This window comes from Xyrauchen texanus, chromosome 12 (genome assembly GCF_025860055.1).
Source record: "Xyrauchen texanus isolate HMW12.3.18 chromosome 12, RBS_HiC_50CHRs, whole genome shotgun sequence".
Classification (NCBI taxonomy): domain Eukaryota; kingdom Metazoa; phylum Chordata; class Actinopteri; order Cypriniformes; family Catostomidae; genus Xyrauchen; species Xyrauchen texanus.
The window spans coordinates 13,035,242-13,058,799 of record NC_068287.1 but is presented as its reverse complement, the minus strand read 5'-3'; the positions used below and the strand labels follow the sequence as shown (position 1 = coordinate 13,058,799).

Here is a 23,558-nt window from a genome sequence, read left to right as displayed (position 1 = left end):
AACTTTATATTCTATCCCATAAACCTAACCCTACCCCTAAACCTAACCCTCACAGAAAACTTTCTGCATTTTTACATTTTCAAAAAACATAATTTAGTATGATTTATAAGCTGTTTTCCTCATGGGGACCGACAAAATGTCCCCACAAGGTCAAAAATTTCGGGTTTTACTATCCTTATGGGGACATTTGGTCCCCACAAAGTGATAAATACACGCTCACACATACACACACACACACACACACACACACACACACACACACACACACACACAAAATGCGTTGGCATTAACACAATGAAAAAGACAAAAATACCCTGAAGGTTGCACAAGGTTTAAGTGAATGAATTGTTCTCGTTTACTGAATCGTCTGTGTCCTCAGGTAGCTGTCTTGTTGCCTCACTGACCTAACATTCAGTGACTTAACAGACAGCGTTTGTGTAGGAAGGTACCTTTGAGAGACTGCTTTCAGATAGGCTTCAAATGAAGCACTAAATCACATCTTTGCTAGGATACCAGCATTCATTCAGTCCAACCGAACCACAAAGAACGATTAATCTAGAACAAAATCAAAAGAGTTTTGGCGATAACCAAGTGTATATTTAAAACTATATTACTAATGTCTCACTAGAAATGGAATCAAAAGTTCTAAAAAAGTGAAAAAAATGACATTTATACAAACTGTCTGTCAACTGCCTCTTCGGCTGCCATTTTCTTTCATTTTCTTAAGGCAGAGAATATCTATGGGATACATCTATGCTGCCTTCAAAAATCGATCAGATCAAGCTATCTCAGTAGACAGGATGTGACGCGAACATTGGATTTGGACGTGCTTTGATCCCTTCCAACCTCCATCTTCAGCCTTTGAAGGCAGCATTTTCCAGTTTTCAGACACAGCCATTGAATCCCATAGCATAAAAGTTGTTACTTAATTGTCGCCACCTACTGACATAAATATGCAATCTCCAGAAATGGTCACTGATCGAATCAGTGAATGAAATCAAAATGAACAAAGAATCAAAATCTCCAAAAATATTTGGAAAGTCACATACACAGAGAATCAGAGTTATACTATAGTGAAGCACCCCAGTTCTGTTGGACTGTATATCAGAACTCTTGGAACGTTGTCATGTAAAAAAATATGATATAAATCAGAGCATTTTATTTGATACCTTATTGGGCTAGGTGGGTGATGGGGTTATTATTACCTCATACGTCACACATACATTTTACAATACAAAGATTTTTCTTGGCACTCTTGAGAAGGATTTTAATGTTTTTATAGATTTATTTTTATTATTGTTCTTCCCAATTCTCCCCATTTTGGAATGCCCAATTCCCAATGTGCTCTAAGTCCTCATGGTTGTGTAGGACAAATCTCAGTTGCCTTCACGTCTGAGACCGTCAATCCACGCATCTTATCACATGGCTTGTTGAGCGCGTTACCGCGAACAACAGCATGAAGCCTCTCCACATGCATGTCTCCGCAGTAACGCACTCAACAAGCCATGTGATAAGATGTGCAGATTGACAGTCTCAGACACGAAGGCAACTGAGATTGGAATCCACGCACAACTCAACACTTGCCCCACCGAGAACCACATTATAGCAACCACGAGTAGGTTACCCCATCTGACTCCCTAGCAACCGGGCCAATTTGGTTGCTTAGGAGACCTGGCTGGAGTCATTTAGCACGCCCAGGATACGAACTTCAGGGGTGGTATTCAGGGTCAATACTCGCTGAGCTACCCAGGCCCCCAAATAATTTTAATGTTAATTGTTCTTTTTGTTTGATCAAAATGTTACCTTATTTGTGGCAGGGGTATCTAGATTTTGACAAATTGGTTTGTGATTTTAATTTGTTTAAAAAAAAAATGTATACATAATATTATTAAAAAAATTAAAATCACAAACCAATTTGTCTATATATATAAGAATGCTATTAAAGGTGCACTCAGTAATTTGTTACTCATTTAAAAAAATTAAAATACATCTAAAGAATGAATTGTTACGTTAGGATCACATGACCAGCCAAATACTACTCTAATAGACAGTGATTACAAATTGACGTCACTGCTGAACAGCAGTTATCATTATCATTAACCGCAATATTAATGGACACTTTCACTCATGGATTAAATTATTCATTGTTGATTCTGAGTAGTGAATTTCCACAATTAAACTGGTAATGGAAAACTATTGAGTTTGAATGCTGCATCCACACCGCTAGGTGTCAGTCCAAGATGTCATATTCAAAAGTGCACCTGTAAAGTTTATGCAAAATTATGTTGTTCAAGGTTTTATTAAATGGCAAGGCCTTTTATACATTTATATAAAATCCTAGCTGCTCCATTTCATTAGATAGTGCTAGTGCACTTTATTTGGATAAAACAAACACATTCAAGCAACAGTAGCAAGAAAACACAAAATCCTAGGTGTGAAGATGAACACTGTGTAGAATACTTTTATTTATTATTCTTGTAGGTAAACAAATATCAGTGTTATTGTTTGTAGAAGCAGCTATTTTCGCTTGTCTGCAATAATTGTTTTTTGAAACATTAAGCTGCGTTCACACTGCCAGCTACTTTGTCGCTGCATGTCGCCAGTGGCTGGCAGTTAGGTCGCTAGTGGTGTTTATGGAGAGGCTAAACAGCACTGTTTCTTTAAAATTAGTATTATTATTAAAATATTAGGATCATGTGATTAGGATTAGCTCTACCATCTTCTCTCATATTGGCTGTCGCTCCCGAAAGTCGCTATTCGTTTGTATAAAGTTAAACATTTCTCAACTTTGTTGTGTTGCTGCACACGCCCACATCCGGTCGCTGTCGTTCGTGTTGCCGGAAGTCACCTGCCCTCATTGAAAACAAATGAGATGAGGTCGTTTTGTTGCTGGCAGTGTGAACGCAGCTTTAGGAGATGGTGACCACTCTCTCCTCTTTTCACTCTCAGTTAACTTCCATCATGGACACACTAGTGCAAACAGCTGTGCTGGAGATAAACAACATTTTGACATAGAGTGTAAAGTTTTGCTGTCAGAGTTGACCCACAGTCGCAGTTAAATCACGCACTGAGGAAGAGTCAAAAACTGGAAGCAAACAAAGACAAAGATTTCAGTCATGGTTATTATATAAAATGGGTCATATGATTCTAATACAAATTTTACAATAATAATAATGTTTTAAAGAACCAGACTTGTGGAGGTCCACAATTATTTTTCTGAGGTCTTGGCTGATTTCTTTTTGAGTTTCCCATAATGTCAAGCAAAGAGGCACTGAGTTCGAAGGTAGGCCTTAAAATACATCTACAGGTACACCTCCAATTCAGTACACTTCCTGTCAGAAGCTAATTGGCTAAAGGCTTGATGTTTTTTTTTCTGGAATTTTCCAAGCCGCTTAGAGGCACAGTTAACTTAGTGTATGTAAACTCATTGGTCATTGGGTACTTCATCTCTGTGTGCACTCTTTGTGTCATTTGTTTCATCTGACCATAGAACCCAGTTGCATTTGAAGTTCCAGTAGTGTCTGGCAAACTGAAGATGCTTGAGTTTGTTGTTGGATGAGAGCAGAGGCTTTTTTCCTTGAAACCCTCCCAAACAACTTGTGGTGATGTAGGGGATGTCTGATATATATATATATATATATATATATATATATATATATATATATATATATATTTTAGACTTTATGTCCCCAAGTCCCAACAGATTCCTGCAATTTTCCAGCTGTGATTCTTGGAGACACTTTGGCCACTTGAACCATCCTTCTCACCGTGCATGGAGACAATATAGACATGTCCTTTTCCAGACCGATTCTTAAGATCTCCAGTTGATTGGAACTTGTTAATTATTGCCCTGATGGTAGAAATGCTTTAGCCACTTCCCATTTTGTGAAGCTCAACAATCTTATACTGCACATCAGAAATATATTCTTTAGTCTAACCCACTTTATCTAATGATTAAGGGAATTTAGCCTGTGTGTTACCTCCTATTTATACCCCTGTGAAACATGAAGTCATGACTGAATAATGTCATTTCTTAATTTCTCAATTTCATGTTCCTAGTCACCCAGGTGCACTATTAAAAAAATATGCAGGGCTTTAGCCAATAGTTACATGAATGCTACTCATCCTCAAGAAAATAAAACAAATGTTTATCTCAAAGTCACCAGAACTGAACGCTTTGGTGTTGTTTTTGCACACACGCACACAATCTCCGTGGGGACCATGCCCCCGGACCTTACTAGATATAAGGTCTGTTAGGCAGATTTCTGTACATACCCTCAGTTTAAATCCTGCAGGCGCACCTGAAATGTTATGTATAAATAGAGTGTCGATGGTCCAAATGGGAGATAGGTGGCGGTAATGCACCAATGGGTTTGCGAACCGCCATAAAACAGCAAGAAGAAGAATTCCTCCCATGATCCTTTTCTCTCAAACACTGTTTATGCTTTGTTCGGGCTAGATGACCATCTTAATGTATACAGACTCATTGTTTGTAAATAATAGTACAAAGCAGCTTTATCAAGCAAGTTATAACAGATCTAAATTAGCTGTATCTGACATAAAAGTGTCCCGTAAATGACGAACGTCATGAATGCTGTTGATTTTCAGACACAGTTAACATCCATAATGGAAATTTTGGCGAAGACCGCTATTGTAGAAATAGGCAAACTCTTCGAGGAGAATTCGTCTTATGTGCGATTAGAGATATCTCGACATATCAGCGTAAATGAGACTCTGAAGAGGAAATGTAATTTACTGGAGAGTGAACTTCAAGCTGCCCGGAAAACTGTTGAGAAGATGAACGGGACAGCAGCTCCATTCAGCGACGGGTTGACAGGTCACATATAAAATTATATACTTTAAATGCGCGATGCATGTTGAAAAAAGCAGATAACCTTTGGTATAAAGACCCGCAGTTTTGACAAATGAAATGGAGGAATGGATACATGTGGTGTTAAAGAGCTGAGCTGGTAACCTCAATGTTGTGGGTTCAAAGCCCACACAAAGAGTGATCCATGATTTGTGTGTCCTTGAGTAAAATACTTCACTAGCTGTCCTTGTGTGGGTCATTCTCAGGAAACGGTGCTATTTGTGACCAGTTGTGAGTCACTGTTATAATTTACAAATCCGAAATACATGTTAAAATAAAATATGTTATCATAATATCACGCAATTTAGATGTCCAAACGCATTAACGTTTTAAAGGGGGGAGAATAAAAAAAATAAAATTCCTGTAAAATTATTTGGCCTTTAGTGAAATTTAATATCTAGCTTTCACTAGGTAGTTTATTTTGAAAATGTTTTCCTCCAAAAAACAAAACAAAACTATGGTTTCAGTATAGTCGACCTGCAGTTACTATGACTGTAATAACTATTTTTGCTGTGAGAACCATTTAAAAACCATGGTGTTACTATAGTAAAACGTGTATGTGTTCCTAGCAGAATAATTGATTTTTATTACCATAGTTTTGGTTTTCCTGTATTATTACTATGGTTTTACCACAAATATCATGGTTAAAATATGCTTAATGTTGTAAAACCATGGTACAATTTGTGGTTATGGTTTTGCTACAAATACCATACTTGAACTATGATTACTGAACACTGAAAACCCTAATAAGTCCACTTAATTGAGTGAACTCGTTCCTGAAATTATATTGGGTAATGGGGTCTCCCAAAACTTTAGTATTTCAGTTCAATTAACCTGGTGTTTAAGAGTGAACAAGATGCAGGTACAGTAGACGTAACTCAGATTTGCTATTTAAATATTGTTTCTACAGTTATTAATCATTTTAATTAAATTTATTCAGTCTTGGATCAAACAATAGCACAGCTCAAATAAAGACGATTCTTGATTATGAATTCTTAATAACTATTTAAATAACCCCATTTGTTCCCTCTGACCAAGGAAACATAATTAAATAATTCAAGCATCAAGGGATTGTGGTTATTCCCCATAGCCTTAATTTTGTACACAATAGTTTGAGTTAACACTTAAAATCTTAAGTCTGTTTAACTTAAATTAACTTAAATATTTGAGCTATGAGCCCAAAACTTGAAATTTCAAGTCATGTATAATTAAGACTACATGATATTTCCAGTAATGACAACTTTAGGTTTTACAGTGGTAAAACCATGGGTCATTTTCATAAAGGACAGATAAAGCTATTGTGAAAACCCAAAATACTTGCGAAGGAAAACAGAAATATTTTTAGTTTTCTTCTAAATGTTCCATATTTTCAAAGAGAGATGTCAATAGTTTTTCTACTCTGTGATGTATTACAAGCCATATTAAATCTAAGTGATACTAGGGGGCCTGTGTAGCTCAGTGAGTATTGACGCTGACTGCCACCCCTGGAGTCACGAGTTCTTATCGAGGGCACGATGAGTGTCTCCAGGCAGGTCTCCTAAGAAACCATATTGGCCCAGTTGTTTGGGAGGGTAAAGTTTGATGGGGTAACCTCCACTTGGTCGCCATAATGTGGTTCTCGCTCTTGGTGGGGCGCGTTGTGAGTTGTGCATGGATGCCGCAGAGAAAAGCAAATGATAAAAAACAAAACGGGTCTGGGCACAAATGAGGCTTGTTTCCTGAGAATGACCCTTGTACCTACATGGGGTGATGGAGCCTAGTGGATAAAGGACTGACAGCTGAAAGATTATTGGTTCAAACAAACAAATGGTAACCCATGAGCTATCATCATTGTGCCCTTCAGCAAGGTACATAACCCCATGTTGTTCCATGGCAACTGCCCCTGTAATTGTAAGTGTACTACAAGAGTGTTTTAGTTTGGATTAGCTGCATCAGTGAATAACATTCTAATTTAAATAAAAATTATTAAATAAAAAATTAACTAATGCCTACATGTTCTGCAGACACTGGGCATCGTCCCGCAATTGACAATGTCTTTGGTAAGGAATGGTGCATGGATATGTGGAGACATGAGAAGTCAAACGTTCATCAAAAGGAGAACACACGTGCAGACTCTTCAGTCATCACAGGAGAGGTTAGTCTTATATACTGCTGTTGATGTACATGAAGTTCTCTTTAAGCAGTGTTACAGTTTACTAGTTCTCTTTTGTTTCCATTCTTTAGCCAGTAAATTTGATCGATGATGAACCAGACATGATCATCATTAAAGAGGAGACATTTGAGGATCACTCTGGGAAAAATAACAAAGAGGAAGACCAGAATAACAGTTTGAGGGGTATGCGATTAAAGAACATGAGAGCAGATGATATTAACTCTTTAATACAATCTTTTAAAACAGACACTTTTTCCACATTTTGTTATGTTACAGCCATATTCCAAAATGGATTCAATTAATAATTTTCCTCAAAATTCTACAAACAATACCCCATAATGAAAGTAGTCCTTGAAAGTAGAAAGTGTGAAAGTAGTTTGTTTGAAATCTTTGCAAATATACTAAAAATTAAAAACGAAAAACATCACATGTACATAAGTATTCACAGCCTTTGCCATGACACTCAAAATTGAGCTCAGGTGCATCCAGTTTCCACTGATCATCCTTGAGATGTTTCGACAACTTGATTGGAGTCCACCTGTGGTAAATTCAGTTGATTGGACATGATATGGAAAGGCACACACCTGTCTATATAAGGTCCCACAGTTAACAGTGCATGTCAGAGCACAAACCAAGCCATGAAGTCCAAGGAATTGTCTGTAGACCTCCGAGACAGGATTTTATCGAGGCACAGATCTGGGGAAGGGTACAGAAAAATTTCTGCAGCATTGAAGGTCCCAATGAGCACAGTGGCCTCCATCATCCGTAAATGGGACTCTTCCTGGAGCTGGCTGCCTGGCCAAACTGAGCGATCGGGGGAGAAGGGCCTTAGTCAGGGAGGTGAACAAGAACCCGATGGTCACTCTGACAGAGCTCCAGTGTTTCTCGGTGGAGAGAGGAGAAACTTCCAGAAGAACAACCATCTCTACAGTACTCCACCAATCAGGCCTGTATGGTAGAGTGACGAGACGGAAGCCACTCCTCAGTAAAAGGCACACGACAGGCACCTGAAGGACTCTCAGACCATGAGAAACAAAATTCTCTGGTCTGATGAAACAAAGATTGAACACTTTGGCCTGAATGGCAAGTCTGGAGGAAACCAGGCACAGCTCATCACCTGGCCAATACCATCCCTACAGTGAAGCATGGTGGTGGCAGCATCATGATGTGGGGATGTTTTTCAGCGGCAGGGACCGAGAGACTAGTCAGGATCGAGGGAAAGATGAACGCAGAAATGTACAGAGACATCCTTGATGAAAACCTGCTCCAGAGTGCTCTGGACCTCAGACTTAAGGTCATCTTCCAACAGAACAATGACCTTAAGCACACAGCCAAGATAACAAAGGATTGGCTACGGGACAACTCTGTGAATGTCCTTGAGTGGCCCAGCCAGAGCCCAGACTTGAACCTGATTGAACATCTCTGGAGAGATCTGAAAATGGCTGTGCCATTGGACGCTCCCCATCCAACAAGAGGTCCTGCAAAGAAGAATGGGAGAAACTGCCCAAAAATAGGTGTGCCAAGCTTGTAGCATCATACACAAAAAGACTTGAGGCTGTAATTGGTGCCAAAGGTGCTTCAACAAAGTATTGAGCAAAGGCTCTGAATACTTGTGTACATGTGATTTTCGTTTTTTATTTGTAATAAATTTGCAAAGATTTCAAACAAACTTCTTTCATGTTGTTTTTTTTCACGAATTCTGAGGAAAAAAATTAATTGGATCCATTTTGGAATAAGGCTGTAACATAACAAAATGTGGAAAAAGTGAAGCGCTGTGAATACTTTCCAGATGCACTGTCTATTCTGATATACATGTGTTATTATTGCATTACAGGACCTGCAGCAGCCAGCAGTGACAGATGTGTTGCCCAGACTTCTTTGGATTTTATGACATACACGCTACCTTCAGGTGATCAAGTGAAATCTAATGTACAACCCGAAAAACAAACTCGCGACGGAAGACCTTCTACACATGGAGACAATGCAACAGGGCTAAATATGAACCCTGATGAATTCCTTACATTTTTTTCTAGCAATGTGAATTTCAACAGTGTGCAAAACCAGACAACTATTTCAGAAGAGAAGAAGTATGAGTGTGTATTCTGTGGGAAAACCTTCAACTATTTAAGCTATTTGAAAGCACACATGCGAATACATTCTGGGGAGAAACCCTATGCCTGTACAGTTTGTAGCAAACGATTTGCTCAGAAAACATACCTCAGAATACACCAGCGCACTCACTCTGGCGAGAGGCCATACACGTGCATGGAGTGTGGCAAGAGTTTTTCTCAAAAATGTTCTCTAAATGTACATCTCCGAAGCCACACTGGGGAAAAGCCATATAGTTGTGTTGAATGTGGTAAAAGCTATGCGTACAAACATGGCTTTAATACACACATATGCGCTAGTTAAATTGGAATATATGGAATCAAATTATGCCAGAATATAAAAATGTGTTTTAAAAGTGCTGTTACAATTGAGTATTCGTTATGTTGCCCCATGAGCTATTTAAAATATAGATTTTTCCTAAAAGGTGAATTTATGTTTATGAAGGTTCACAGCCATCAAGTCATAATAGAATGTAAGGCTGTTGAACATGGGCATAAACATGTCAAGATGCTCTTGAATACAATTTTACAAGGCATTAAATAAGTGCTAACTAAGCAAACATCTTATTAAACACAGTTGTTTGCTTACAGCTGTGGCCAAAAGTATTGGCAGTGACATCAATTTTGTGTTATGCAAAGTTTGCTGCTTCAGTTGTTGTGATGTTGAGTGATCAGATGCATTTTAAATAATTGCAAAAAGCTTAATTGGCCAAAAAATGAACTTTATTACAAAAACCCAAATTTAACTGTTTTTTGGCCCTGGAACAAAATGACCAGCTAACATAATTTCACGAATCATATCAGCAGCACCTGATAAAGTGTGATTGAGTACTAGTCAGGTGAAATCACTCTATCAGTCTGATTGGATTATAAGAGCAGACTGATTTCTATAAAAGGAGGGAAGAAGTGCTTCCAATCATTGTGTTTTTGTTAGCAGTGGTTAGCTCTATAGGAATACGTGCAGCCATCATCGCTTTGCATCAAAATGGCCTCACATGGAAGGAAATTGTTGCAAGGAATATTGCACCTGAAAGAACCATTTACCGGATCCTCAAGAACTTCAAGGAGAGAGGTTCAACTGCAGTGAAGAAGGCATCAGGATGTCCCAGAATGTCTAGCAACAGTGAGGCGAAGTCTTTTGGACAATGGCCTGGTGTCAAGAAGGGCAGCAAAGTTGCCACTTCTCTCCAAGAAAAACATCAGGGATTGGACAGCAGAAGACTGGTGCAAAGTTATTTTCTCTGATGAAGCCCCCTTCTGACTGTTTGGGACATCTGGAGAATCGATAGTCCCGAGAAGAAAAGGTGAACACTACGATGAGTCCTGTGTCGTGCCAACAGTGAAGCATCGTGAGACCATGTGTGGGGTTTCTTTTCCTCCAAGGGAGTGGGCTCTCTCACAATTCTGCCCAAAAACACTGCCATGAATAAAGAATGGTATCAAAACGTCCTGCAAGAGCAACTTCTCCCAATGATCCAGGAGCAATTTGGTGATGATTTGTGCATTTTCCAGCATGATGGAGCACCATGTCACAAGGCAAGAGTGATAATGAAGTGGCTCGGAGATCATTACATTGAAATTTTGGATCTGTGGCCAGGCAACTCTCCTGATCTTAATCCCATAGAGAACCTGTGGTCAATCATCAAAAGGCGAATGGACAAGCAGAAGCCCACAAATTGTGATCAACTCTGAGCACTAATAAGGCAAGAATTGGATTGCCATCAGTCAGGATTTGGCCCAGAAGTTGATATCAAGGACGCCAGAGCGAATTGCAGAGATTATGAAGAACAAGGTTCACACTGTAAATATTGACTCTTTGCATATATTGAATGTTTTTGCCAATAAAAGCCTTTAAAACTTGTGAAATGCTTATTGTTTTCCAGTATACCATAGAAACGTGAAAAAATAATAATCTACAAATACTGAAGCAGCAAACTTTGCAAAACACAAAATGTATGTCACTGCCAATACTTTTGGCCACAGCTGATGTGCAGTATATGGACTATCATACAACTCTTACCAACACTAAAGTGAACAACTTCCCATTATAATTTCCATTGATTACAAGCCATTTCTAATTGGACACTAACATCACCATGAACACTCTTCACAGGGCGTATTACATTTTTTCTGGTGTCTAGATCACCGGGCAAAAGCAACTTTGTAGGCAACGGAATAATCACAAACTTGTTCTTTCTGCAAATTTCAGTGATGTTTTTAATTATGGGGCATTTTATACCTGAATGGAGTCACATTATTATATTTGTACTATTTTAAATCTTCTGTAATTTAAATTTTAAAACCATTGTTGTTATCATCCACTCAAAAGATTCTCTGAATAAAATATTACAGTTTTTATTGACTAAGTGGTAAATTTGTTGTAACCGATAATCAAAAATAATAGTTTTTTTTTCGAATGTTTAAGCATAATTTCAGTTGTCTTATACATGCAATTAAACATTTAATTGACAATACACAATATCATAAAGAAACTAATAAGAGTTTCATATACAAATACTTTTCATATACAGTAAGTGCCTTTCACACTGAAATTCACATGAAACTTTTGTTACACGATCATATTTTAAAGCTACTGTAACTGTACAAACTGATGTTTATGCCTCTCATTCACACTAGAACACTGGTTTCCTTTAACAAAAACTTAAGACTTTTGAAAATGCACTCCATAAATGCATCCTTTGGAAAACGGTGACGGTTGGAAATTGAAAACTTTGCTTTTTAAATTTATACAGATTAGTGTGGATGTGGCCTTAGGCTCTCGATTTAATGCATTAATTTAGTGTGATTAATAATGTAAAAGGTAATATGTAAAAAAAAACGCAATCAATCATGTCCCTGTGCATAAATTTCGCAATAAGGAATTGTATACCGTTGAAGAAATTCAAGCTTGAAGTACCACCTCTACGTTTTTTGTAAGTAGCAGTAAGCAGGAGGCAGTCAGCACAACTACAGCTCTACAGGTAAACATACCAAGAGCTGGGGTCTCAAAATTTATTTCAGAGTTTCAAACTACGTTTAACTTGACACCGTGTCCTAAATTGTTTGACGCAAGATATGACACAAAGTGAGACGCTCCAAAAGCATCCGTCTGACATGTGTACCAACAAAAATAGCACTGATGGACATTAATATGCATCCTGTGAGAAAAGCTCTTTAGCCTACATCGGATAGATTGATGCATTTAATTATAAAATGGATTGCTAGGGAGGGGGCCTGGGTAGCTTAGCAAGTATTGACGCTGACTACCACCCCTGGAGTCATGAGTTTGAATCCAGGGCATGCTGAGTGACTCCAGCCAGGTCTCCTAAGCAACCAAATTGGCCCGGTTGCTAGGGAGGGTAGAGTCACATGGGGTTACCTCCTCGTGGTTGCGATTAGGGGTTCTCGCGCTCAGTGGGGCACGGAGAGTAGCATGAGCCTCCACATGCAGGGACTCTCTGCGATGTCATGCACAACGAGTCACATGATAAGATGTGCGGATTGACAGAAGTGGAGGCAACTGAGACTTGTCCACTGCCATCCGGATTGAGGTGAGTAACCACGCCACCACGAGGACCTACTAAGTAGTGGGAATTGGGCATTCCAAATTGGGAGAAAAGGGGATAAAATAAGATTTTTTTTAAAAAAATAAAATGATTTGTTGTGGACTGTAGGCCAATAGTAAGAATAAGTTCAATGATATGGAAATAAAACAAACAATTTAACCACTTTTTGGGTCTGATCAGTGCTTGCCTGCTAATTATTATATTTATTAAATATGTTAATCATTAAAAAATATAATAAACTGTAAATATAATTTTAATTATAAATATTACATTATTTTTATTTAAGGTCTCTCAGCAAATACTGATACATGTGATTAATTGTGATTTAGTTTGATCAAATAAATCGGCACATTGTGTAATTCAGTTAATCGATTTAATATATTTTTTCATTTTAGTGATTTCTTTTAAACTGACAGATATCACTGAAACATGTGCCCTGAAATATTACATCTGTCTCTGTGACTGCCTGTCAATCATTCTACGCATTCACAGGGAAACCAATATATGGGCAACAGGAAGCTGAGAGCATCAGTTTGACAGATAACAGTTTGTCGTGTGAGAATGCTTTTTTTTGCCAGCATTGCTTTTGACTATTAAAGTCATATTATCTATACAAGGTCAGTGTAACTGTGTGGGTTTGCTGTTATAAAATTGCTGGCTTGCTTTAGTAATTTATTTTTTATCAGAGGCTAAGTCTGGTGGAAGTTCCAGAATGGCTAACATAATTTACAGCTTTAATGTTGTTGCTTGTATTATTATTATTGTTGCTGTGTCTTTGTGCATGTCCGTGGCCTTCACAGGTGTAATACTAGAACATTAAAAGCTTAATCTTCAATCATTAAATGCAGATGAATCATTACAAATCCAAGACTACATATCTAAGTTTAAAAAAATGTTTGTTGTTTCTTTCAAACAGAACAGCTGATTGATGGGGAAACCCTGCTGGGTTTAACAGAGAAGATGGTGGGAAATATATTCCCCACAATGAAACAGCCAAATACATTTCTAAAAGAACTGGAGTAAGTAGGACCTGCTCATTTTTGAATAAGTGTTTATAAGTGTCAAAAGTGATGAATTAAGCTTTACTTTACTAATGTCCATACAGACATGATGCAGACACATCCTCAGGGTTGCAAATTCAGCTCACTCAGTAAGTAGCATGACTTAAAATGAAATGAAAATTTATATGCATGAAATTGAAAAGGACTAGGTAAAAGAGAAACACTTATTTTCTGCACAGGCAAAGATCCAGCGAGCCATGGCCAGCAGTTTTTAGCCTTCCTGCTTTTCCTCAACAACTCCATGAGGCACTGCAGAGGAAGGATCCGTCCTTGAAGAAAAAAGGCAAATCACGTCTACGGTCCCTCTTAATTCAAGTGTTGTTTGATAACCTCACCAAACACACATGGTATGTATTGTTCAAATAATTAACATGAAATAATTTTTTAAATATTTTTATTTTTTATTTTGTTGTACACCTATTCCAGTGGATTTCAGTCCTGATCCTGGAGTACCACAGCACTGTACATCCCAATTCTGGTCATGGAGCAAGGAGTTTTAAAAAATTATACCATACAAATAACTATCTGTCAGCATTTCCATTAATTTGCTTCTTTGGTGCATGCAACTCTCGAAATACGTAACCTGCGCTGCCATTTTTGCCTAATGTGCACTCGATTTCATTGACCAAAAGAAGTTGTTTTAGGTATTCTATTCAGTGCCTGTAAGTAAATCCTGCAATAGATTTATGAAGATCATAAAATCCATCAATTAATCTTGTACACCGATCAGCCACCTGCCTAATATTGTGTAGGTCCCTCTCGTGCTGCCAAAACAGTGCCAGCCTGCATATCAAAATAGCATTCTGAGATGATATTCTTCTCAGCACAATTGTACAGTGTTTATCTGAGTTAAAGTAGACTTTGTCAGTTCAAACCAGTCCGGCCATTCTCTGTTGTCTTCTCTCATCAACAAGGCATTTTCATCCACAGAACTGCCACTAACTGGATGTTTTTTGTTTTTGGCACCATTCAGAGTTCATTCTAGAGATTGTTTTGTGTGAAAATCCCTGGAGATCAGCAGTTAAAGAAATACTCAAACCAGCCCATCTGGCACCAACAATCATCAATGCAATGATCTAATCAGCCAATCGTGTGGCAGCAGTACATTAATTCAAGCAGATACGGGTCAGGAGCTTCAGTTAATGTTGACATCAAACATCAGAATGGGTAAAAATTTGATCTCAGTGATGTGGAGTGTGTCATGATTGTTGGTGCTAGACGGGCTGGTCGACCAGAAATGCTGTTTTGATTAGCTAGAATGAGACATGAGACACAGCTCTTTCTATCCCGTTCTATTGCTTTTTAATTTCAGTTGAGATATTCTTCATCATAGGTATCCAAACCACACAATATATGCTGATGTTCTGGGGAGACTGATTACAAAATTTCCTTTCTTGAAAGATTGCAGTGCCTCTGGTCATGTATGTGTCATTTAATATTTCATATTCTTATAATACTTCTAGTCAAATTGGATGCATTTCAAGGTTTGCATGTGTCCACAGGATACCCTCCTACAATGTCTGCGGAACAAATTTAAAAAAGAGCGAATTTCTTTAGTGAGATCATCAACAGTTCAAGAACTTTGCGTTAAAAGAAATCTGATGGACCGCACTTCTTCTGATGGCCTTGGCTTTGAAGAGGAGGTACACTACCAGACCAGTGACTTCCCACTCCCACATTCATTCTCTCACAATTAAGCCATTAATTATTAGCATCTCTTTCTCCAGTTTTTTAATTGCACCCTGTTCTACAAGCTAGACCACATACCTCAAATCTTTTTTCCCTTGGTACTAACCCTGACCTTATCCCTAAATATTGCCTTTTATATCGCAATGTCTCTTTTTGTTATGCTACTGTTTTTTTTTTCTGTGACCTATAAGTTATGTTAAAAGTAATTCTGATTATATTATTAAAAAGGATATCTGCAAATATATGACCTTTGCCGAAATTCTGAATATTTTCTGCGTATATTATCTCAACCATTTAACGTGTTCATTTTAGCATGCAAAAAGACGAAAGACTACTCATCCCATTTACACACAAGAGGTTTGTCAATATTAACTTTAAATTACTAAATCACTCTGGAAAAGTAGTGCGGGACATATTATGGGATGGTTATAATTGACCGTTTCAGAACCTAGAAAATATGGGGGAAGATGAAACAAGCTTCCAGGAGCACATCAATGGTATAAATACAGAACTATGCAGAGGGCAGCCAGACTACACTGATATAAAGAATCATATGAGGCGAACTCTTTTCAAAAGACTTGAATAAATGGAAAAACCAATAAAGGAGGTGATGACATGTTCCCATTTTTGGGGTTCCACAACTTCTGAGTATTGAGTGTTTTTGACTGGTTATGAGGGTCTACAAAAAAAATCTGCATTTTTTTGCTTAATTTGATGTGGTCTTTGTGTGATGAAGGTACTTCATGAAATAAAGATACGTTTTGGAATGGACCTTTATGTTAATTTAGAGAATGCTCTTCAGGCTTTGGCCCCTAAAATCTTAAGAGTGGCAAGAAGTGGATGTCAAAGTGAACTATTGACAAATGTACTTCTAAATATCAATCCAAACACACTATGACCAACAGCTTATAATTTTGTTCTATATACTGTATCAGCATAAAGTTCAGTTATAAACAGATGGCCTAAAGTACATCAAAATCGCCGCTTGACCATACTATCTGAGTTTCTATCTACATATTTTTATGCAAATTGTGTTACATTGCATACAAAATGCTGGCCGGAAACACCAAGATGCGAATAAAAAATGATACACTCATTTGAGGTCGAGTCATCTTTTATCCGAATAAATTCCTAAATGCGCATCATTAATGTCACGTGACTTTGCCTCAACGTGTCATGTGACTAATTAATAGTTGACCAATAGCTGTTCAGCAGTGACGTTGATTTGTAGGTGACTGGTCATTCAAAAATGTGCCCAAGCCAAAGCCTATCATCAAAATAATTGTCTACAATTAAGTCCCTGAACTGCATGAGATTCTGTTGTTCCCAGATACACTGATGAGCCAAAACTGTCTAATATACTGTTGGTCCTCCACATGCCACCAAAACAGCGTCAATCTGCCGAGGCATGTACTCTACAAGACCTCTGAAAGTGTCATGTGGTATCTGGCACCAAGACATTTGCAGCAGATCCTTCAAGTCCTGTAAGTTGCGATGTGGATCTGCCGTGGATCAGACATGTTGGTCCAGCACATACCACAGATGCTCAATCGGATTCAGATCTGGGCAATTTTGAGGCCAGGGCAACACCTTGAACTCCTCATCATGTTCCTCAAACCATTCCCAAACAATGTGTGCAGTGCGGCTTATGCTGCTGAAAGAGGCCACTGCCATCTGAGTATACCATTACCATGAAGGGGTGTACCTGGTCTGCAACGATGTTTAGGTAGGTGGCACGTGTCAAATTGACATCCACAGGAATAGCCGGACCTAGGGTTGCCTAGAAGAACATTGCCCAGAGCATCATACTCCCTCCACCGGCTTGCCATCTTCCCACAATGCATCCTGGTGCCATCACTTCCCCAGGTAAATGGCGCACATATACACGGCCCTCCACGTGATGTAAAAGAAAACTGGAATCATTGGACCAGACGACCTTCTTCCACTGCTCCAAGGTCCAGTTTCAATGATTGCATGCCCATTGTAGGCACTTTCGATGGTGGATAGTGGTCATCATTGGCACTCTGACTGGTCTGCAGCTACACAGCCCCACACGCAGCAGGGTGCGATTCACTGTGTGATGTGACACATTCCTCCCATAGCCATCATTAAAATCTTCTGTGATTTGTGCCACAGTAGATTTATGTTGGTTCGGACCAGATGGGGATAGCCTTCATTACTCTTGCGCATCGATAAGCCTTAGGTGCCCAAAACACTGTCGTTGGTTTGTGGTGCATCCTGCCTCGTACTCACCACTGCTGACCGGGAGCACCCCAAAAGCCTTGCCGTTTCAGAGATGCTCTGACCCAGTCGTCTGGCCAATTTTGTCCAATGCCAAAGTCGCTCAGGTCTTTACTCCTCTCCAGCCCATTTCTCTCAACACGTTGACTACAAGAACTGATTGTTCGCTTACCATCTAATCTATCCAGACCTTGACATGTGGCCTTGTTAGGAGTTTATCAATGTTATTCGCTTCACCTGTGAGTGGCCATAATGTTTTGGATCATCTGTGTATATGGCATCTGCAGTCGACCACAAGCAAATGTGAGGTTTGTGTGGGGCTTTTCTCTGCACGCTTCAAGCCACAATAAATATAATTTTACAAAAGAGCCACAGTCACATTCCCAACTTGGGATGGAAACGCTGGTTTGTTCGCAATCGTTTTTACAATATTCTGATTTTTGCACATAAAATAAACTCGTAACTTGCAACCATGCTCCAAAATATAGTGGAAAGTCTTACCAGAAGCTATAACGAAGGAATAGCTTTGAAATGAAATGCTCAACATGCAGATATGGGTGTGATTTTGGTGTGTCCACATACTTTCACCATATAGTGCACAGTATACTTACTTAGATTTCTTCACCACTTAATACAAACTTTGTGCAACAGCAAGTTTAAACTTTACATTGGTCACAAAAAATTGTCTGTGCCAGTTCTCAAAATATACAACGAACTGTCATAATTAAAGACAGTACATTGTTATGTAATGCTGCATTGAGTGTGTTCTTATATTGTCATATATTCATTAATCTTGTTTTTGGTTTTAATGCTAATGTGAATTTGTTGTTAATGTTTAAATTTCAATGTAAATTACAATGACATGTTGTTAATTTTTAATGCTGATGTGAATTTTAACCATTTTACAGTAGTTCTCAAAAGGTATTAGTACACCATCAGAAAGGGGTTTTATTTTATATAAAGTAAAATATTGTTATCAGTTGATACTCATTATTCAAGAAAATATTATTTAACACCAACACAATTGGTGAAATGTTTTATTCTTTATATTTATATCTATTTGTTAAATCTTTGTGTTTAATATATGAAACACACCTTTTCATTATAAATTGCCAAAATTGCTGTGACACAATATATTTCATTCAAATAATAATATACTAGCATGAGTTAGATGTGAGTTGTATTAGTCTTTTAACGATTAACACCTGATATTAATTATATTAGTATGCTCCTGCTAGTGCTTGGAAAAACTAATTCAGTTAGGTTCTTTGAAAAACTATATAATAGTTTTACAAAACTTTTTAAAGAGATTAGTGAAACAATTTAAGGAGAAGGTGTTACTGAGTTCTGATAAAGCAGATTGCAAAATGCCACAGTGTCTAAAACCAACAAAAGTCAAAATCCCTATGAAGTGCCATGACCATCACAGTTTGATAAGATATTTTGGTAGAACGAGAAGCGATTTCATTTTATTTATTTTTTAATTTTCTCCCCAATTTGGAATGCCCACCGCGGCATCCACCAAGTGAAAACCACTTATAGCGACCGCGAGGAGGTTACCCCATATGAATCTACCCTCCCTAGCATCTGGGTCAATTTGGTTGCTTAGGAGACCTGGCTGGAGTCACTCCGCACACACTGGATTCGAACTTGCGAACTCCAGGGGTGGTAGAGCTACACAGGCCCCCTGTGAGAAGCATTTTCAAAACTGGACAGCCTATCCAAAGACTTGAGAAATGAACAATGATCTAACTGACAACATTAATACATAACCAGCCCACACAGAACTTGCCGGTCTTTGCTTACAACGAGGCTTTGAGCCATTGTGCAATCCAGTGCAGATGAATGAGAAACAAGTGAGTATAAGATAATATATCCATGTTTTGAATCAAAGTACACAAAATGTAATGAATAAAGAAATCGACTCGGTTACTAATGTAACCTCGGTGCCCTGAGAGGAGGGAACGAGTATTGCGTAAGTAGCTTACACTATGGGAAAACTCAGTTTCTCGAGAAATATTGAAGTCTTTATGTAAAACGCATTGCAGCTGCACAGCAGACAGCAATGAGCGAGGCAGCTCGGTCATTGGCTGTGCTGCAGCAGCTTGCTCGAACCAATGACGGGGTGACTCTGAACGCAGCGACCAATGGGCGCACGGCCACTGCACGCTCAGAGCCCGCCAAGATGGGCGTGGCTTAGGGCTATATATTAGGCGCCCCATCATGAGAGTTCTTTAGGTTCAATCGACTGAAGCGAACTGACCAAGCACTAGCACGGCAGCTTATGCAATACTCGTTCCCTCCCCTCAGGGAACCGAGGTTACGTTAGTAACCGAGTCGTTCCCTATCGAGAGGTCTCTCCTATTGCGTAAGTAGCTTACGCTATGGGAACACCATGAAAAACGCACTGCGTGCTGACTTCGCTCTATAAAGCCAGAGGCAGATGCCTGAGCCTTAAAGCAAAGTGATTATTCCACGAGCCGGCCAACGGCGAGCTACATAATGGGATAGTATAGAGCGCCTTCCAAGGTGGTCCATGGTGGGGCGCTCATAGTACAAACACAAGCACATATCTTATGTACTGAGATTTCTATGTACTGATATGCATAAAAAATCCTCTAAGTCAGTCAGAGACGGACCTATAAGGGAGGAGATAATGCTCAGCATATACATACTCCAGTCCATTCTATAGTCAGGCTGATGGAATGTTGGAATGCAATGAGGGGACCTGTAGGTTATAAAACCTGATAAATGTCGAAGGTGAGGCCCAGCCTGCCACCGCACAAATATCTTCAATGGGTATCCCACTCTACCACGCCCACGAGGAGGCCATGCTCCTCGTAGAGTGAGCTCTGACGCCTAAGGGGCATTGAAGGCCCTTGGCTTCATAAGCCAGCTTATAGCATCCACTATCCAGCCGATATTCTTTGCTTTGAAACTGCGAGACCTTTAGTGCGACCGCCAAAGCATACGAATAATTGTTCCGTCTGTCTGAACAGGGCAGAACGTTCCAAATATACTCTGAGCCCTGACCGGGCAGAGTAAATTAGCGTCGCTTTAGTCTGCTGGGGATGATAACGCTGCCAGAGATATCACCTGTACTCTGAAGGGTGTGGAGAGCACTTTGGGAATATACCCGTGCTTTGGCCTTAGGACAACTCTGCAGTCGTTAGGTCCAAATTCCAGGCAAGCAGTGCTTGATGACAGCGCGTGCAGGTCGCCCACTCTCTTGACTGAGGCGAGCGCCAGCAAGAGCGCAGTTTTGAGCGAGAGCTGTTTAAGGTGCACGGTTCAGAGAGGTTCGAACGGGGCACTCTTGAGTGCGTCCAGGACCGTGGCCAGGTCCCAGATCGGCACCGAGGGGGGGCGAGGAGGGTTCATCCTCCTAGTGCCTCTTAGGAAACGAATGATTAGGTCGTTTTTCCCTAATGAGCGTCCCTTGTCAGGATTGTGTGACGCCGCTATGGCAGCCACATAGACTTTGAGCGTGGAGGGTGTGCGGCCAGCCTCCAGCAGCTCTTGCAAGAAGGCGAGTACACTTGGTATCTCGCGACGATTTGGGGTTCAAGCTCTTGGTATCACACCAGTCACTGAACACTTTCCACTTTTGGGCATATAAGCGCCTGAGAGGGCGCCACGCCTCAGTGATGGTTCTCAAAACTCCACTGGGGAGGTTCTCGGAACCCGTTGAGGGGCCATGCATGGAGGGCCCACAGATCGGGCGGGATGAAGAATCATCCCGCTGGCCTGCCTGAGGAGGTCTAGCCTCAACGGAATCGGCCATGGGGCAGATTGCATCATCTGCATCAGTTCTGGAAACCATGTCTGGTTTTTCCAGAGTGGGGCTACCAGGAGCACTGCACATTTCACTTCCCTGATCCGACTGATGACCTGAGGTAGCATCGCGATCGGGGAAAAGCATACAAGGGGCGGCTCGGCCAGATTTGGGCGAAGCGTCCGTGCTCTTTGAGAAGAAAAGGGGCAGTGCGCATTTTCCCTGGAGGCGAAGAGGTCGACCTCTGCCTCACCAAAGGTTTGCCATAACCACTGAACCGTCAGGGGGTGGAGAGACCATTCTCCTGGGAGAACCTTGTCTCTGGACATTATGTCCGCTCTCTGGTTCAGGGCGCCTGGCACATGCGCTGCTCTCAGCGAGCGCAGGTGGTGCTGTGACCATAAGATGAGCTCCCTGGCCATAGAGTGCAGGGAGCTCGACCTGAGTCCACCCTGGCGATTTATATACTGAAATTACCGTCATGTTGTCCGCTCGGACCAGGACGTGTTCGTTTTTCAGGTACGGAAGCAGGGCTCTGAGAGCCAAGGCGACCGCTTTCATTTCCAGACAGTTTTTATGTAGGCGCTTTTCCGGGTTTGACCAAAAGCCGGAAACAGGCCTGCCCTCGTAAAGGGCCCCCCATCCTATTTTGGAGGCATCTGTCGTGATCATTTTTCTCCGTGTATTCACGCCCAGACTCACGCCGGTTTGATACCAGTTGATGGCTTTCCAGGGCGTCAGGGCTTTTATACAGCCGTGATTCGCTCTGATCAAAAAGTGGCCCGAGCGCCACGCGTGAGTGGGGACACGGCTCTTGAGCCAGCGCTGGAGAGGACGCATGTGCAACAATCCTAGCTGGAGTACAGCTGATGCCGAGGCCATGAGACCGAGCATTCTTTGAAATCGTTTGACGGCGCGCTACCGTTCTGAATGATGTTGCAAGGCGTCGAATAGAGAGCGCGCGCTCTGATGAGAGGCACGCTGTCATCTGCACTGAGTCTAGCACTATTCCCAGAAAACAGATATTCTGGCTGGGGGATAGCACGCTCTTTGCAAAATTGATTCTCAGACCCAGGCATTCTAGATGGCTGATAATCCAAGATCTGTGCGTTGTTAACTGACCCTCTGATTGTGCTATGATTAGCAAATCGTCGAGGTAATTCAGTATCCGCACTGCCCGCTGTCTCAGGGGGGAAAGTGCCGCGTCCATACATTTCGTGAATGTACGGGGGGCCAATGATAGGCCGAATGGTAGTACTGTGTACTGGTATGACTGTCCCTCGAAAGCGAATCTCAGAAAAGGCCTGTGATGAGGCGCTATCGGAATGTGAATGTAAGCGTCTTTCAAATCCACTGATAGAAACCAATCCCCGGGGCGAACTTGCGCGAGGATATGTTTGATTGTTAACATTCTGAACTAGCGAATCATTAAAGCTTTGTTCAGATGTCTGAGATCTAGGATGGGGCGGAGGCCACTGTCCTTTTCCGGGACGAGAAAATAGTGGCTGTAAAAACCCGCCTCGCTCATAGAGGGAGGAACAGTTTCTATAGCCCTTCTCTATCAGTTTGAGCACCTCGGTGCGTAGAACATGTGACACATCTTTCCTCACTTTCGTCTCGACCACCGCTGAAAAGCGGGGTGGTCTGCGAGCGAATTGAAGTGAGTAACCGTGTTTTATTATGTTCAAAACCCATTTCGGCATGTCGGGGATTTTTTCCCAGGCATTTGCTCGCACAGATATGGGCTGAATGCCGGCTGGGGGTGTGTCGCAGTGACGTATGGGCCCCACCGGCAAATTGCCTTGTGCTAACACTGAGTTTACAGCTCTCAGAGGCGCAGGTGCGCGCTGAGCAGCCGTGTTGAGTGCCGAGTGCAGGGGTGCGTGTGAGAGTACAGGCACGCGCGCTGTCTCCGAAATGCTTGCAGCATGAGTTGGAGAAATGCTTGAAACTGTATGGACAGTTTTCGGGTGGGGGTGCATACATCGTAATAGGCACGCGCGCCACATTCATAAAGCTTCCCGCTCTTAGCGGGGAGTCTCTTGGCTCGTGCATCGCATCTGTGATGCTTGCGGCATGAGACAGAGAGCTGTTTG

The 23,558-nt window shown here is 40.7% G+C and overlaps 1 protein-coding gene across 1 annotated transcript; it reads left to right on the top strand.

Moving 5' to 3' along the window:
• The first annotated feature begins 4,408 nt into the window (after positions 1-4,408).
• On the top strand, positions 4,409-16,198 carry LOC127652736 (uncharacterized). Its single transcript, XM_052139065.1, has 9 exons — positions 4,409-4,837; positions 6,874-7,004; positions 7,094-7,205; positions 8,857-8,931; positions 13,613-13,715; positions 13,802-13,846; positions 13,937-14,104; positions 15,091-15,178; positions 15,260-16,198. Exons 1-9 carry the CDS (start codon positions 4,576-4,578, stop codon positions 15,452-15,454), a joined length of 1,179 nt encoding a protein of 392 aa, XP_051995025.1. The 5' UTR covers positions 4,409-4,575; the 3' UTR covers positions 15,455-16,198.
• The last annotated feature ends 7,360 nt before the right edge of the window (positions 16,199-23,558 follow it).